The sequence below is a fragment of the Hippocampus guttulatus genome, chromosome 9, assembly GCF_054856545.1.
Source record: "Hippocampus guttulatus isolate MCC_2025c chromosome 9, RoL_Hgut_1.0, whole genome shotgun sequence".
Lineage (NCBI taxonomy): Eukaryota > Metazoa > Chordata > Actinopteri > Syngnathiformes > Syngnathidae > Hippocampus > Hippocampus guttulatus.
In genome coordinates, this window is record NC_141269.1 from 23,059,419 (window position 1) to 23,077,753 (window position 18,335).

Here is an 18,335-nt window from a genome sequence, read left to right on the forward strand (position 1 = left end):
ATTTCTCATATTCATAATGGATGCTACATTTCATTAATATATTAAATAATCTCATCAATGTAATTCTGATGTATTGCTATATTTCATGAGTGTATCAAATTTATCAGTTTAATTCTGATTTGTGTAGTTTGTCTTCTTTCTTCTTTCTACCCACATTATTGCTGCTGTAGGCTGTAAATTTCCCCAGTGTGGGACAAATATCCATCCATCCATCCATTTTCCGAACCGCTTGATCCTCACTAGGGTCGCGGGGGGTGCTGGAGCCTATCCCAGCCGTCCTCGGGCAGTAGGCGGGGACACCCTGAATCAGTTGCCAGCCAATCGCAGGGCACACAGAGACGAACAACCATTCACGCCCACACTCACACCTAGGGACAATTTAGGGCGTCCAATCAGCCTGCCATGCATGCTTTTGGAATGTGGGAGGAAGCCGGAGCACCCGGAGAAAACCCACGCAGGCCCGGGGAGAACATGCAAACTCCACACAGGGAGGCCGGAGCTGGAATTGAACCCGGTACCTCTGCACTGTGAAGCCGACGTGCTAACCACTGGACTACCGGGCCGCCCTGGGACAAATAAAGGATATCTTAATCTTGGACTACTCTCGAATTCATTTTTGAACTTAGCAAGAGAGTTACTCATTTTCAGGTCCGTTTCAGAATTATTCCACAGATTTACACCTATTACAGATACGCTCCTTTGCTTGATGTTTGTTCGTGTTTTGGATTTTTTGTATAGGTTAGTACCCCTTAAATTATGACAACTTTCTCGAATTTCAAAAAAGCTTCTGGATGTTTTGGCAAAGGAGGTTATTGTGTGCTTTGTACATTAATTGGGCGATTTTGAAGTCAAACCAGGTCATAAGATTTCATTGTTTAATTTGATAAACAGTGGATTTGTGGGTTCCGTCTATTTGGAGCCAGTGATTGTTCTGATTGCTTTGTATTGTAGTTTTAAAACGGGGAGTGTGTTTTCCTGGCATTTCCCCATATTTCCACACAATAGGTCAAATATGGAAGTAATAAGAGTATAATGTGTACAAGGATCTCTTATCAGCACATCCTTAGTTTTATGGAGGATCCCTATGGTTTGGGATATATTTCTTTTAACGTTATCTATATGTGGCTTCCAGCATAGTTTTGCATCTATTACTGTTCCAAGAAATTTTCATAAGCTCATTCATCGATTTGATTTGATGATGTGTGAAGTGTATACAATATCATTCACATCCATGCATTCATATTGCAACATTCAATGTGTTCCAATAATGGGAATATCATGTGAATGAGGATGCTTGTGGGCTTTGACTTCACAAATTTTTATTGAGAAAAATAAGATGCTCTAATGTTTTAAATTTCAGCCTGTTGCGTCCCTTTTACAAGCAATTTCCCCTGCTGTGGAGAACACACGGTCACAAGGGATGGATGAGGCTGGCGTACAAAGGAACTCCTTTGCGAGGTGGGAGAGGTTTGGGAAAGAAGTGTGTTGGTCCTTCCAGTACAACAGCGGGTCCCGGTCACGCGCAATATTCCCCTGTGCCAGGTATCGCTGGACCTCAGACATTGCATCTGCTGTTGCACCACCTCTTCCCAGTCTCCCCACCTCATCATCCAGATGACTCCACAGGCCACCTAAAAAACAAAACCAAACAAATTGGCATTTAGAACAGTTTCCAATAACAAACTAATAATGATGAGTAACATACCTGATGTAGTTGCAGAGGGCTGCGATGATGGTCCAGGCTGGGCCTCGATGACACGCATGCACTCAGACCGCATTCTGGATATGGCCTTTGTGCACCTGGAGGAACTGCGGAATCCAAGTGATTTGAATCTGGGGTCTAGAAGTGTTGCTAAGGTTAACACACTCATAGACTCCAAACTGGAAGCAGTGTCTGTGACTCGACGCTTGAGGTGTTCATGGAGTTGTATGACTGGCTGTGTGTGCAAGGTTGAAGCGTGGCGCTCAAGTGCATGATAAAGCATTTTCATCATTGGGATGACCTTTGAACCTGAGACTTGCCTCTCTTCAGACAACTCCACTGTAGCTTGATGGAATGGAGAAAGCACTAGTAGTGCTTCTCCTATGATGGTGAACTCATCAGCTGTCGGTGGAGCCAAATCTGTCTTTAGGGAGGCCAGAGATACCCACACTGGTTCCCTCTCTCCATGCAGCCTTGACAGCATTTCATAGGTACTGTTCGAGCGTGTTGGCACCTCATTGATAAGTTTCAGGGTTGAACGTCCCATCTGTTGCTGCACCTGAGCAAGCTTCTCCTTGGCTGTAGCGCTTGAACGGAAATATGTAACAATGTGCCAAGCTTTGTTCGTAATGTCTAAGTGCAGGGACCTGATCGCATGATTTTCTAACTAATAAATTAAGACTGTGTGCAATGCAAATTGAGTGGTGTATTTGGAGGTGTCCAGTGGATGCGATCATGTTTGGTGCTGCGTCAGTCACAAGACACTTTACTTTGTTGGTTATGGCCCAGTCCTCCATCATGCCCCTTTTGACCTGGGCCAAATTGTCAGCAGTGTGATTCTGTGGAAAATATTGTACTCCCAACACTGATGAACACAACTGCATATTTGCATTAATGTAGTGACAGGTGAGTGCCAAGTAGGCCTCCATGTTCACAGAGGTCCACATGTCAGTTGTTATACTCACTGCCACAGCTTGCTGTACTTCCATTTTCACTTTTTCCCGTTCCTCCTTATATTTGTCGGCCACCATTTTCTTGATGGTCTGAAAATTAAACCAAAAGCAAACATTATATGCGATTCATCTACTACTTTATGGAACTTTCACACAGACCTTTCTTGTCGGCAAAACATATGAGGGTTCAAGGACCTGAATCAGTTCCTTGAACCCTTCACTCTCCACAATGCTGAGGGGCTGGCAGTCCTTGATAATGAAGTTCAGCAGTGCCTGATCGAGCAGCTGCTTCCTGGAAGCTTGATTGTCAAACATGGAGTGGAGAGTCAACCAACAATAATTACTGATTGCCAATTAATCATCAACATAGCAACCGTGAAAAGATGAGTGAACGTTTGTATACCTGGCGTAATCCTGGGTGTATCGCGAACTTCATTCTCATGCTTGGCCCGATAATGCCTCAGCATGATGGAGGTGCTTTTGTTGGTGTATGACAATTCGACCTGGCAAATTCGACATTTCACCTGCAATGAAATGTGAATAATAAGTAACAAAGAGTTACCTTGAAATGAATTTGAATTAGAATGGTACAACACATGTCAATAATCTGAGAGGCACACCTCTCGGTGACAGAAGGAGATTTGAATAAATAAATAAATAATACCTTATTCTCCAGGACATCAAAATGGTTCCACACGGTGGATGATTTGCGTCTCTGCTCCATAATTGGCAAGGAAGGCACGAACACGAAGTCTGTGCCACGGACTTTGACAAGCGAGCGTGAGTGAGGTCTGGCTTGTTTCGGCAGGTGGCATCGTGTCGCCAGACGCACTTCCTTATAAACACTGTGTGGCGGGCTTTTGCTGCGTCAACGCCCCCTGCACTGAGTCGACGCCCCCTGGATTGAGTGGCGCAGCCTGGACTGTGTCGACGCAGCCGATGCAGTCTAAACTGCGCCGGTGCAGTTCACGTGTCAATCATGTGATGTAATGAAGCAGCACATGCACCAACAAGTGGATTGCTCTGTGAGCCTGACGCATGCGTCAACGCATCGGTGTCGCTGGACCCATCACTAGAGCTAAGTCTATAATAAACGATTGCTTGCTTGAAACCGACTGCATCTTATTTACCCACATTACGACATGGTGTCAGACGTCGAACAGCGGTAAGAAGAGCACGAAGAGCAACTTTCGGAGCTGGGAGGGAAAAAAAATCTATGAATAAAGATGTCAGAAAACGGCAACAACGAGGCCGCAGCAGCGCCGCGGCAGCAACAAACTCCTTAGCTACCGACGAATGCCAACTTTCCTCCAAGCGCTACGTTCTCCATACAACCACCGGAAGCATTTGACTTCTCAAAGCCTCAAGATTGGGAACGGTGGATACGCAGGTTCAAGAGATTCAGACTGGCCAGCAACCTTTATCTTAGCACAGATGCTAACCAGGTGAACGCGCTCATTTACTGCATGGGGGATGAAGCAGACGACATCCTGCGTGGGCAAGATTTAACCGACGCACAGAGACAGCAGTACACCTCGGTAAAGAACACGCTCGAAACGTACTTTGTACTCAGAAGGAACGTGATATATGAGAGAGCTAAATTCAATCAGAGAGTGCAGCAACCAGGCGAGGCTGTTGACGTATTCATTACTGCACTGTATGCCCTGGCGGAAAACTGCAAATACGGAGCACTCCACGAGTTAATAAGGGACCGCATCGTGGTGGGGCTGAGAGACACCAGTTTATCTGAGAGGATGCAGCTAGACGCAGATTTGACGCTGGAAAAAGCAGTCAACATGGCAAGACAGTCAGAAATAATAAAAAAAGCAGCAAAACGACCTCAGAGGAGGAGGTATGATGGACATTGATGCAGTAACAAAACGAAGAAAAAAAAACCCATTAATACACAAGACCCCTGAACACCCAAAGCACTCATCAGCAAAGCCACAGGCATCATCATCGGATGGTCAGACATGCTACAGATGTGGAGAGTCACCCGGTCATGCCAAAGCACAATGCCCAGCTAGAGATGTCACATGTCACACATGTGGAAAGCGAGGCCATTACAGCAACGTTTGTAAGTCTACCAAAACAGTACATGTTGTAGAGACAGACTGTAATGAGGACACTCTCTTATTCCTTGGCTCAGTAGATGCAGGATTAGACCCATGGTTTGCTGATTTGACTATTAGAAACCACAAAGTCAAATTTAAGATTGACACAGGAGCTGACGTCTCAGTTATTCCGGCCCATATCTACCATGCCATTACAGAGGGCGCCTCTCAGTTAGTCGAAACCGACAGACCACTATTTGGCCCAGGTCGAATGCCCCTATCTGTGTTAGGCAGATACAGTGAGTCACTATGCAAGGGGGAGCGAGTGATACAGGAAGAGATTTATGTTGTCAATGACTTAAATGTAGCCTTGTTAAGCAGACCAGCAAGCATTAAGCTTAAACTAGTCTACAGGGCAGACACCATAGACTGAAAGTCTGAAATGGAAGACGCCTACCCAAAAGTGTGTCAGGGTTTAGGTATGATGCAGCAGCCATACACCATCAAGCTCAGGCCAGACGCCATTCCCTACTCCCTGGCCACACCAAGACGAGTCCCTATCCCTTTACTTGGAAAAGTGAAAGAGGAGCTCAAGCGAATGGAAGACATTGGTGTCCTATCCAGAGTGGAAGAGCCAACGGACTGGTGTTCGGGCATGGTTCCTGTGCCCACAAAGAACGGCTCAGTGCGCATCTGCGTCGACCTCACACGCCTCAACGAAGCGGTCTGCAGAGAGAGATACATCATGCCGTCAGTGGAGCAGACTATCGGCTCCCTGGCAGGAGCAAATTGGATGCCAATAGAGGATTCTGGCAAATCCCATTGTCCCCTGAATCGTCATTATACACCACATTCATAACTCCCTTTGGCCGCTTCCGCTTTAACAGATTGCCCTTCGGCATTGCGTCAGCCCCAGAACATTTTCAGTGACGCATGTCCATGATCATCGACGGGCTGCAGGGAGTCGTATGCCACATGGATGGTATCCTCATATGGGGTAGAGATCAACAAGACCACGACATCAGACTACACACAGTTCTCAACAAGCTCCAGGAAGCCGGGGTCACTCTTATCATGGAGAAGTGTGAACTGGGAAAAAGTGAAGTCAAGTTTCTGGGTCATATTCTGTCCGCAGACGGAGTGCAGCCAGACCCAGACAAGGTAAAGGCTGTCATGTCCATGAGAGAGCCGTCCAACACAGGAGAGGTTCGTAGCTTCCTGGGAATGCTAAATCAGCTGGGAAAGTACATTCCAGGCCTGGCAGAAAAAGACAAGCCGTTGAGAGACCTTCTCTCAAAGAAGAATCAGTGGGTCTGGGGATGTGCACAACAGAGAGCGTTTGATCAGCTGAAAAATGATCTCACATCACCGCCAGTACTGACACTTTACGACCCCAACAAAGAGCTGAAGCTGTCAGCAGATGCCTCTTCATACGGACTCGGAGCAGTTCTCCTACAGAAGGAGGAAGTGCAGTGGAAACCAGTCGCGTATGCATCACGTGCAATGACAGAGACAGAACAGAGGTACGCCCAGGTGGAGAAGGAAGCGCTAGGAGTGACTTGGGGGTGCGAGCGTTTCCGGGATTTCCTTATTGGGAGACATTTTGCCATAGAGACCGACCACAAGCCACTTGTCAGCCTGCTAGGTCACCAGGCACTTCCCGAGCTTCCTCCCAGAATCCAGCGATTCCGACTAAGACTCATGAGGTACAGTTACACTATCTCACACACCCCTGGCAAAGAACTGTTTACAGCCGACACACTCTCACGCTCACCTGTCTGCACAAACTCAAGCCTGAAACCGGCAGACAAAGACTTAATGGAAGAGACAAACATCTATGTGGATGAAATCATCGTTAGCATGCCAGCCAGCTCAACGTACATGGCACAACTGAGAGAACATCTGCAGGAAGACAGCGTTTGCTCAGAGGTCATGTCATACTGTCAAAAAAAATGGCCTGACAGCAGCAAGCTGACAGCTCCAGTTAAGGCTTACTGGCCTGATAGAGCCTTGCTTACAGTACACAATAATAATAATAATAATACATTTTATTTATAAGCGCCTTTCAAGACACCCAAGGACACTTTACAATAACAAAAAACACAAAACATTATGGGTTGAGCAGCGGCAGCCAAAACGCGCCAGCGTTCACTCAACCCGAAGGTCAGAAAGAAACCACAGGGGAGGGAGAGAGGGAGAAAAAAACCCACGCTCGAACTACCCTCATTTTGAGGATAATTTGAGTGAGGCAAAAAAACTCCTGCAGAAGCATATGACAGTTACAACAGGTCATAAGACATAAACAATGAAGACGGTGAAGCAAGGGAATGTATGAAGGACGGAGTGATGGTGGGGGACTAGCTTCCGTGCATACTTTCATCAGGGGAAGGTCGAGATAGCAGATGTTGTTTTGGTCGCAGGCTGCCCAAGAATTCAAGACAGCCTTGAGTCCGTGGCTTATGTCTCTTTAGTGGCGTCGATCAGCCCAATCCGTGATTTCAGTCAATATTTGAGCACGGATTCCAGTTTCTCCAAGTTCTTGACCATCTTGCAGAGACGCTCCAAAACCGCAACAGTTTGTGGTTGAGCAAAGTCTGAGTCTGAGTGTTGGACATCCGCACTATGCCAACCGGCAGCCTCTTCCCTTCCAATAGAGCCGCTCCCGTCTGTTGAATTTTGCGATAGATCAGGAAACTGCTAACACCAAACAGCAGCATACCTGTTATCGGAAGGCCGATAATGTAGATGTCATCCACATCCTCAACGGACAGTGTTGACAGGCACACCATTCTCCGCTTCTTCCAAGGATCTAGGGTGTACCCAGCAGCAAAAGTCCCCTGAGGGGCAAGTAGGCTCCCCACTGCCTGCTCTTCGCATCGAGAAAATGTTGTCGATGGCATCGAGAGACCAGCCAACCAATTCCATGTTTGTTTTTAGCATGAAAATACGACAGGAGGCTAGGAAAAGTCAGACAGAGACAGCACATGGACTGAGTGGCGAGCAGGGAAGGGTGGGGGTGGGGGTGGGTGCTTGGCTCTCGCCTTCGTCGAGAGCCAAGCACGAATAACAAACAATGGACAACTGCTCAGAGGCTCCAGACTAGTTATTCCCACAGCAATGCACAATTCTGTCCTCGACGCAATACATGAGGGACACCAGGGGGTGACCAAGTGCCGGGAGTGGGCCAGAGAGGCGGTATGGTGGCCAGAATTGAGCAGCCAACTAAACGAGCTGGTGAGAAATTGCAACACATGCATCAAAGAGCGTGCCAACCCTGTGGAGCCATTGATAGCCGGTGAACTCCCATAGAGACCTTGGCAAAAAGTAGGTTCTGATCTATTCTCACTCAACCACGAGACCTACCTGCTTGTAGTGGACTATTATTCTAGGTTTGTAGAGATTGCCAAACTAACTCCCACTCAATCTCAGAATATTATTGTGCATCTCAAATCGATGTTTGCTAGGCACGGAGTGCCTGAAATTTTTGTTTCAGACAATGCCCCTCAATACTCCAGTCGAGAGTTCAAAGACTTTGCTGCAGCCTACGGGTTCACTCACACTACTAGCAGCCCTGGGTTTGCTCAGAGTAACGGGGAGGCGGAGCGTCACGTGCAGACTGTGAAAAAGCTGCTAAAGAAGGCTCAGGATCCGTATCTGGCTCTGTTGGTGTATAGAGCTACACCGATCGGCAAACGGGTACAGTCCTGCGCAACTCCTCATGGGCAGAAGACTGCGCACCCCAATGCCCCTGCATCCTTCTCTTCTCGACCCAGAGCTTCCGGACGGCACTGTCATTGCAGCAAAAGAAAGGGAGAAGAGAGGTAAAGACACTGCAAGTTTCAACGACAGACACCGTGTGAGAGATCTGAGTCAACTCACTCCAGGACAACCAGTGTGGATCACTGATGCAAAGTCTCAAGGTACAGTGGTTTCCTCCCACTCAGCCCCACGTTCATACGTCGTGGAGAGCCCTTCAGGCACCCTCAGGAGGAATAGACACCATCTTGTCCCTTTTCCAGAGACTGTTCGACACACACCTCACACACCGACACCCAGCACTGCACCACAACCAAGTGAGCCTACAGTGGGTTCTCCATAACGCCCCACATCACGTCCAGCACCGGCTCCCGAGGGACACACAACCATCCGTCACACACCTGTCCTTGCACACACACAGCGTCATACCACTAGGTGTGGCAGAGTGGTGCGAGAACCTCACAGACTGGACTCGTGAACTGTGTGGTGGGAAGAGAAAAAAAATGATTGTTGGGAAAAAAAAGGTGAAACAGAAGGATTGTTGAATATCCAAAGTTGTGGAAAAGTAGGTTTGTTGAATATCCAGAATTCTGTTCACAATATTTGCTTCCACAGATATGTCTGTTCAGTGTTCTAGAAAGGGAGATGTGGTAATAGCTGTTATGCTTTTACTTTGAAAGCCCTAATAGTATGGATGCCGGGGGAAATGTCGTTAACTTAGGAAGCCTCGGAAGACGTGTGTGCGACGACTGCTAGAGCTAAGTCTATAATAAACTATTGCTTGCTTGAAACCGACTGAATCGTATTTACCCACATTACGACAGGTGAAACCCACAGATGGGTATCTACGGCTGTACAGCGTAACCAGGGTGTGTTTTTACTTGGAAAATACGAACGAATACTTTTGATAATTGTTTTTCTTTGCTTTACTTTGTACAAAAGCATTCAACGGGTAATTGTACACGCGTCATGAAATTATTCGTTCTTCCACACATTAGGGGGCGCCTTGAACTAAAAGCGGTCCGGAAATACGAAGGAGAACGTTTTTTGGTTTTTTTTGTATGTGTTGATCGTCAAATATGGTTGTTGTTATGGTTCAGCCCTCGCAGCACCCAGGTCATTAGGTACTCCTTTTGCAAAGATAACACGTTGCGTTACGAAATGCGAAGCGGTATATGCTCTTAACTCACGTAAACGGTCAAAGATACTTAAAAAGCTACTCAGCTAAGTCATCAGTAATACGCCGTTTAGCGGTTTGATCCATTCGTAATGCATTGTACGGTGTCCTACCGGAGCGGCTGTCACTCAGTTGGTAGAGCGCATCGTCCAATGACCGAAACGTTTTGGGTTCGAATCCCGGTTCCGATTGCCCGCTGTCGAGGTGTCCTTGGGCAAGACACCGAACCCTGAAAGGCCCCCAGTGGGCCTTACAGGGAACCAGTCGCCAACTGGTGTATGAATGTGTGTGTGAATGGGTGAATAAGAGCGTCTGTTAAGCAAATGTAGGCAACGTGATGATGTAGATCTAGATAAATACACATCATGTATGATTAACCACAGTATTATATTGTTGGGCTAGAATTTGATATGTATCGGCTACCACCTTGAACTCTTGCACATCCAAAAACTGGACTGTAATACTTACAGGCTGGAAAAAATAAGCGGCTTGGTTGGTCCATGAAGCATAGGCATTTTGAGTAAGTTTGAAGGTAAGTTACCTTTTATGGTGGCTCTAAACGAATATTGGGCATGCAAATGGTCGTTGCTTATTTATTGTCCCTCCCTTCTCAGGACTCACGCACGTGAAAGAGGTCGTTGTTGAAGAATGGATCCAGTTGCCTGGGAAGACGATTTTCTCTGTCAGCAGAGGAATCTGAATTCAGTTTATCCGAGAGACATTCGTCATATGGGAGTAGCCGCACCTCACAGAGATCATAGGGTATTTGATGGGGAGCCTCTGGAAGATGACATTGATCCGGAGCTGACCAGAAAAATGAATGTGCTTCAAGATATAGAAGAGCAAATATTAAGCAAGAAAGCTGACATTCTCGTCAAGACAATTAAAATGATTAAGAAGAAACTAACACCAGACTCGAAAGATGCAACTCTTCGAGACAGGGTGGATACGATTTTGAAGGAGCGACATTCTCTCAACTTTCTGTCAAAGGTGAGCATTAATGTATACGATGTCCACTGAGCAGTTAAAATATTACATAGTGTTGTTGGGACGATATTTTTTCACAATTTCTTTAAATCGCAGTGCAAGACATACGGGTCACCTACTGAGAGTGATGACTCTCCAAGTCATAGCACAGAGCAGCTGGAAGAACATCCCCTGAAGCTCCGAGTTGAGGCTTTAATGAGGCATAGGTTCAGTGACCTCAGTGGATTTACATCTAACAAGCTGGTTAGTACATTTGTCATTGTCACTCTTTGGACACAAGAGTGCATTTACTGTACACATTCAAAATTATTTTGTTAATACACATTAAAGATAAGATCAGTGGTGTTGTTACATTTTATTGTGGCAGTAACAACCCACTACAAATAAATCATAGATAGTTCAATATGGTATTCGGTAGGAAAGCCCCGATCGGAAATCAGGCCTGATCACGTCATTTGCAGCTGATGGGAATCAGGGGGAAAAATCTGGTTTTTAATTTTTCAATCCAAAGATACACAGATATCGCAAAAAGAAATTAATACATTAAAATTAATGTTTTATGCTAAGCATCGCTGCTTCACAGCCATAAACACAGCCAGTGTGGGATGATTTTGTTCGTATCACGAGAAACTAATGTGAAGCTCGCTTCCTGTAACAATGATAATGTGGAAATTGGAGACAGCACAATGGTGACATGCAATGTGTGCAAATTGAGCATTTCACATTGCGGAAAGGATAGAGCTGCCTTCAACATGAATTGGATGTTTGTGATATTGTATAATAACTACCCAGAGAGTAATTTTTACCCGTTCGCCGATTTTCTGAATTTTCGCTTTGTACTCGGGTTGACTTGGCCATTCAGGCAGACTTAGCATTTTGACAGACTGTCATTTTGGGGAAATGTTGTCACATAGTAAAGGCAAAAGTGAGTGCCTACACGACCACAACCAGCAAATGCACTCCTGTCGGAAGTCAAGCTACATCTACAAACATCTTTTTGATGGCAACTCTTCATTTGTCTGCTCGCTATAAAACCGATATGAACAGTTTTCATAATTTTCCCATCCCTCTAAAATATAGGGAAAAAATAGCATTGATTAATTTATTGTTAGGGGCGGCCCGGTAGTCCAGTGGTTAGCACGTCGACTTCACAGTGCAGAGGTACCGGGTTCAATTCCAGCTCCGGCCTCCCTGTGTGGAGTTTGCATGTTCTCCCCGGGCCTGCGTGGGTTTTCTCTGGGGACTCCGGTTTCCTCCCACATTCCAAAAACATGCATGGCAGGCTGATTGACCGCTCTAAATTGTCCCTAGGTGTGAATGTGAGCGTGGATGGTTTTTTGTCTCTGTGTGCCCTACAATTGGCTGGCAACCGATTCAGGGTGTCCCCCGCCTACTGCCCGAAGACAGCTGGGATAGGCTCCAGCACCCCCCGCGACCCTAGTGAGGATCAAGCGGTTCGGAAAATGGATGGATGGATAATTTATTGTTAATTAACTACAGTCAATCAATTGCTACGCATGTTCTGATCAGGATTTTTAAGCTACCGATACCACTCATTCGTGAGTGTGATCGGCCGAATGGGTTGAGTGTAAAATTTTCAATGTTAGAAGGACAGCGAGCGATTATTTCTTAATCCTTATTATTCAAAAACAGACCATTGCTTCAAATTTACAGTGCAGAAAATGCGCAAACAAATGATGATTCAGTTGGTCTGTAGCATGTCAGAAAATAGGGGGAAATGTGGATCGTTAGTTCCCCCAAAGGAAAAGCGCTCTTTGCAAATGTCATATACGGATTCAACACAAAGAAAATTACTAGTCATGTTCACATAAATCCTTGTATTCCAATTGGAATCAAACCAAATTACCAAATGGAATGCTAAGATCTTCCTAGCATACCTCACAGGGCAAATCACTATGTAATTTATTTTTTGGGGTACAAAGGGGTTGTTCTATTTTTGTGGCCAATCTTGCTGGAGTATGAAATTACTAATTTCATGATTCTGTTAATTAGTGTACATTTAATTAAGAAAATTTATAGAAAGAAAATAAGAAGTGTGCTTCCATCTGAACTCTGGATGGTACCCATGTAAATTTGAAGAAGAAATCTGATGTGACAGCAGTCCATGGCGCTCTGTTACATTGTAAATACGTGAATAATGAAAGATATACTGGACTGATTATTGAGATTACAACGGCGATCAAACTTGAATGTCTGGTACAGACAGCAACCACCACTCATTCTGATAATATTTGCAATCATGGAAAGTTTCCAATTTCTGAATTTAGTACAACAACGCTAGATGCTAATGCTCACCCTTTGCCGATAGCGACATTTGCTCCCAGAGAAGGCAAAGGCAATGCATGTCCATTGAAATTAAGCCATAGCTTGCTCAATTATCAATTGATTTTCATGAGGCCGACTGCAGTCTTGTGAGTAGATTGCAGCACATTGCCGAATTTAGCTAGCTATTCTCTGTCTTTTACTTGTTTCAGAGTTATGGATTTATTTAATCCATCAAGTCATTTAAGATTATATTTTGGTTTTTCCCAGGCCCCCGATCGTGAAATGGCCACCACATCTGGTACCCAACCTCCTCCCACTCAAAGCATTAGCTCAGAAATCCAGCAAGAAAATGTTTCCAACAAAGGCTTTGAGCGCTTCCTCAGCTTGCTCAACAAGGGAGTTGATATGGACCTGCTCACTAGGGTCGCCAGTGATAACAGTGAAGACTTTCATTTAGGAGAGCAGCTCTTCAACAGCCAGCACTCCGGTGTGGGGGATGATTCAGATCGGCCTCTTTGCCGCGAGAGCCTTCAGTGCAACGGTGAACCGCAGCTACCAGAGAATGGTGGAGAGAGGACAGCGCTCTCCACTAGCGAAGAGCACCCCAGGGACAGACCCTCACTGTCGGACAATGACAAGAACGGCAAAGACAAACGAGACCATTCTTTAGGTTCCACTAGTGGATACCAGTCTCCCCCGACAGAGGAGAAAACCAAGAAAGATGGAAAAGAAATGGTGCAGGTCGATGAGCGGTGCGAACAGCTCCAGAACATTCTCAACACTTTGGGCTTGAGCTTGGAAATAGAAGACTTGAGTAAACTAACAGACCGGACTCAAGAGAGGCTCTATGGGAAAAAGAATCAAAGAGAGCCAGTGGAGCAGCAGAGTCAAGATTACAGTACAAGTGGATCCTGCAAACCTGACATGAAATCCACTTCCTCCTCCTCATTGTCGCCTTCCAGAAGCTGTAGTCACAGTCCCTCTTCCAGACAGCTCTCCGGCAGCAGGGAGTCTCAGGATCCTCACAAGAAATACACATTGTTAGCATGTGATGGCGCAAGAAAAAGCAAAGAGAAATTATCACTTTCAGCGACAAGCCAAGATGGCTCACGAGAGCAGAAGACTTTTGGAAAAAACAAAGTTGCCAACATCTTGAACGAAATCCCTGTGGTTCGTTCCTATTGTGATCCTGATCCTGCTACTTCGTTTGCTTGCCCAGATTACAGTTTTCCCCATTTCTCTCACTACCATTCCTCCTACAGCCATGACACCAATTCTTATTGGACAAGCACTCTGGATGCCAGTGTCACCCCATATTATCCCAATCGTAATCCTGATTCACCGGACACCTACGACTCCCACGACACTATTTCCTCAGGAAAACGAAGGCCCCGCTTCATTCAAGATGTTCCCCTCGAGAATCCAGACCTGTCAACAAGTGAAGGTCAATTGGGCTCGGTTTCTCGTCCAAGGTATCTGCAGGTGGTCAAGAGGAAGCCGCAAATGTGGGGTGGTAAAAGGTTATTGAATGGGGAGCAAATCAAGGAAGACAAAACCAAAAGGCTAAAACTGATAGAGGAACAGGCGCGAGATGTGCAGACATTGAGGGCTCATCGAGAGACGAAAGCTTCTGGGAAGAAGGCAGGTCGGAAAGATGGCTCAAAGAAACAACGAACACCAACAGAGGAGGAAATTAAGGCAAACTGGAGAAAAAAGGTAACCTTTTCTCAAATATAGTTCAAGCTGAGTATATTGTATCAAAAGGCAAAATGACTACCGGTAATTTTGGAAAATCACTGCCAAAGGGCATAATAGTGAAAGAAATGGAAAAGACAGCGGCATGTCAGAACACTCAATAGTGTTCAGCTTCACCTCCAAGAAACACAGCACACAAATGCAAAACAACAACATAGGTTATTTTCTTTAAGCTTTAGCTGTTCGGTAACTGGCCACTCCTAACTTCAGGGGAATTTTTTTGCGTTGAATTCCCCTTCCATGAGTTTTCTACAAAGCTTAAATAGCATTTTTCTGTGTCATATTTGTCAAATCAATTCACAAAACACAACTGGCACTGTGGAGCAAACACATATGGAGCAGAAGAAACAGGGGAAGGAAAATCCCCCTATGAGGAAAAAAAAATCTCAGAACAGACTATAGGGAGGCCCATTGCCTTTAACTCATTCACTCCCAAAGACGTTTTTAAACGTCTTTTCAGACTTGGTCTAGAATTGGCTGGTACTGAATGAGTGAAAGGGGTGTTCACACGGCAGCTTTTACTCCGGTGTAGCACCGGGGCTGCTCCTCGTAGAGCATTCACACGTACAAAGTTATACCGGTGTAACCCCTGAAAACAGCTTAAACCGGAGCAAATTCAACCCTGCTCGGGAGGTGGTTAAAACATTTACTCTGGAGTAAATGCTAGTTTGCGGGGCAGCACCGATATAAAATGGGACGTGCGAACGCTACAGGGGTAGACTCGCTACGCGTGAGAAGAGTTCATTACATACGGGTATTGCATAACTTGCATCCTGGGTATTTTGCAGTTCTTTCCTTTCTCTCTCTCATCCTTTTACGGTGTCTGATAGACCACAGCGTTAATTTGTCTGGAGAAGTATAAACCATGGTTTTTCGATATGTCACAAACAAGGCGGGGAAAAGGAAGTACACGTTACGCATGCGCATGTTTTATTTCTGTATTATTGCTATTATTACTTATTATTATCGTATTGCACGGCCACATAAACTGCCGTGTGAACGCAAGTGGGGCTGCACCGGGGTTAACACGCGTCTCTTTAGTAAGCAGCTTTATACGTGTGAAGGCTCCACAAAATTTACACGGGTGTAAGATATATCGCAACAAAATACATCGGTGCAGCACCGATGCAAATGTGTGCCGTGTCAACACCCCTCAAGTCCACCTTGACTTTTATACAATCAATCTAAAAGTAGATCTATTTCTCTTGATAAATATTTTTTGAACCCATTCATCACAATCTCATTGAGATATTTATGCATTGCAGGAATTACTTCTATTAATGGTTTCTCTTGTCCACACGTTCTTTTAATTTTTTTTTTTTTTTTTAAGTTGGAAGCATTTAACCAGATGTCAAAGAACAAGTCTCGTGCCCAACCAAGTCCCTGTCCTGACACACAGGTAACTAACAAAAAATTACTCCTCAGAATGACAAAGTTGCTCCTCCAATGAAGTCATTGATGATCAAAAATGCTCCTTAAAGGGGGGGAAAAAAGTTATTTGAGCCTTGTACTCATATCAGTAATTGATTTTCAAAAATAATATGAAGTATGTAATTATCATATTATGAGTTATTGATCAAATTATATGTCAAGTATCTCTATTATTATTTTAAAACCTTTGTGAAAAAATTCAACAGCTGATGTACAGTGCCGAGGTCACAGTTCTATTGTATATTCCAGGACAATTACATTGAAGGGGCCAACGGGAAATCTTTTAGTTTGGGTTTGAAATAGATTTTTGGGGCACCTGTCCTGGAACTTGCCTGACACACTTCGTATGTCTATATTGACAGAAGAAGTGTGTTTACAAGAAAGATAGAAATGTGATCTTCATCATGGCATGCGTGTGTACGTGTCACTCAAAATCACGCATTTAATGTGTTTTTGTTTTGTGTGGGTTTTTCGTTTGTTTGGTTTTTGTCTGCAGATGTGTGACGTTGGACTGTGAACCATGACAACAGTTGGATGAAATGGTCAAAATCTGGTTTTGAATGCAATGATCCCTGAACAAAAAAAATACATGTTTTATAGTTGACAGTAAATACAGGTTTGTTTTGTTTTTTGCCACTCAGGACAGATTACAAATCGCATCATGAATTTGCTGAATCAGTGGTTCTCAATCCTTTAAGGGCCTCGACACACCAATCCGATGTCGGGAGTCGGGAAGTCGGTGTGCAACGTCTGCTTGGTGTCGGGCGCACCGTCATAACGTTGGAGCTGTTGTCGGGGCGTTTTGTCATGGCATCAGGCTGTCCTGACAAATGATCACTCTGATTCACTGTTAGCTCACAAATCAGTGAACGGGACAAACAAAAGTGATGTACGCAACAAACAGCAAAGAAGTTGGGCGGATGCTACAGTCCGTCACATTGACAAACGTCGGATTGGTGTGTCCGCACCCATTTGTACACAAAACGTGTATACGAAATCATGAGTAATTCTTTGAGCACGATGAGATTTATGATCGAGTTATTGAGAAAACTAAGGCGGAAACAAGCGGAAGACCGAAGGTAAGATGCGCCGGTATCATACAAGTCAAAAGTGTGGCTACAGTTCAGATTTTATGGTAGGCCCAAAGCTGAAGAAGGACTTTGCTATATGCAAGAATTGTCTTACGAAAATAAGGTAAACTGGAAGCACGACAAATATGCACAGCCACTTGTGACAGGATCACCCAGGGCTAGGAGTGAGCCAAAAAGCCGCTATCAGCTTTCCTCTTGGCCAGACCAGCATGGGTTCTCTACTTCAAGCAAAACTCCCTTTCAATCCCCGCCTGGGGCTAAGTCAGTCATGCACAGCATCTCTTTGTGTATGTGCAAAGCTCTCCGCCTGCACAGCGTAGTTGAGAATGATGGTCTTCGCTACATGATGCACACTCTGGAGCCACTCTGTCAAAAACATTTCAAAGAGAAAACAATTCCAGCTTTGTATGAGCAGACCAGAACTCAACACTTTTGATTCTCTCCTCTTTCATCTACAACTGCTTTAAACAATAAAGAGTACCAGTAGGCAGAAAAGTGGTTCAGATTGAATGACTGACTGTCTTACGTGTTGTGTTCTATTTTATTCTGACTTCAAGATGGCGCCGCGAGAGTGGCTGTCTTTACAGCAGCTCCAATACTTTTTGTTCTTCGACTTTCTTCCAACTTTGCTGCTGTAAATTGGGAATTTCTCCATCGTGATATGAATAAAGGTTTTCTCAAGTAATTAATGCTCTCGAGTCGTCGGAATGAGTAGGTCTTGCCTGTTACAGATAGACATCAAGAGCCACACTGTCTTTTATTACCATCACACGTACAGTGTATTTCATCAACAATTAGAACTCAAACCAAACGTGCTTCAAACTTGTGAAATGCGCGAAAACCACACTGGCGCGCATATTGTAGAAGTACTTCAGAAGGCAGTGGGCGAGAGGAAGATTGACACGAAAAAGCCTGTCAGTACTGATAATTGATTATTTTGTCATTTCTTGGTTAACTTTTCTTTTGATAGCGGCGCGGACACCCGCAGCGGCTCCTCTTGTTTTATGTTGAGAGGGAAGAAATTTCATCTGTGCAGTATGTTACACATACAGTACATTTGACAATAAAGCTTATCCAATCCAATCCAATAATACTTCTAATATGACTGTAGCAATGACACAACCTGGTTACCCGCATTGTTGG

The 18,335-nt window shown here is 44.9% G+C and overlaps 2 protein-coding genes across 11 annotated transcripts; one reads left to right on the forward strand and one right to left on the reverse strand.

Annotated features, from left to right (window-relative positions):
- Nucleotides 1-1,347: 1,347 nt before the first annotated feature.
- On the reverse strand, nt 1,348-4,477 carry LOC147200790 (uncharacterized). 3 transcript variants are annotated; one of them, XR_015101941.1, is made up of 6 exons: nt 3,320-4,477; nt 3,059-3,179; nt 2,815-2,954; nt 2,668-2,745; nt 1,706-1,809; nt 1,348-1,631 (listed from the first exon to the last, which is right to left on the reverse strand). XR_015101941.1 is itself a non-coding variant. In XM_086121229.1 (6 exons), the coding sequence occupies exons 1-6, from the start codon at nt 3,377-3,379 to the stop codon at nt 1,350-1,352; spliced, it is 816 nt and encodes a 271-aa protein (XP_085977355.1). In that variant the 5' UTR covers nt 3,380-4,477; the 3' UTR covers nt 1,348-1,349. The 3 variants fall into 3 exon arrangements, 1 of the variants encoding a protein (XP_085977355.1); XM_086121229.1 differs by having other exon boundaries at nt 1,706-1,840; XR_015101940.1 differs by having other exon boundaries at nt 1,706-2,745.
- Nucleotides 4,478-9,190: 4,713 nt separating this feature from the next.
- On the forward strand, nt 9,191-18,275 carry LOC147200791 (uncharacterized). Of its 8 annotated transcripts, none has more exons than XM_086119461.1 (7): nt 9,191-9,334; nt 10,113-10,174; nt 10,257-10,632; nt 10,726-10,872; nt 13,183-14,631; nt 16,001-16,069; nt 16,598-18,275. In XM_086119461.1, exons 3-7 carry the CDS (start codon nt 10,291-10,293, stop codon nt 16,616-16,618), a joined length of 2,028 nt encoding a protein of 675 aa, XP_085975587.1. In that variant the 5' UTR covers nt 9,191-9,334; nt 10,113-10,174; nt 10,257-10,290; the 3' UTR covers nt 16,619-18,275. The 8 variants fall into 8 exon arrangements, 7 of the variants coding, with proteins under 7 accessions (XP_085975587.1, XP_085975588.1, XP_085975589.1 ...); XM_086119462.1 differs by having other exon boundaries at nt 10,113-10,162; XR_015101781.1 differs by lacking the exon at nt 9,191-9,334 and having other exon boundaries at nt 9,392-10,174; nt 16,598-16,717; nt 16,800-18,275.
- The last annotated feature ends 60 nt before the right edge of the window (nt 18,276-18,335 follow it).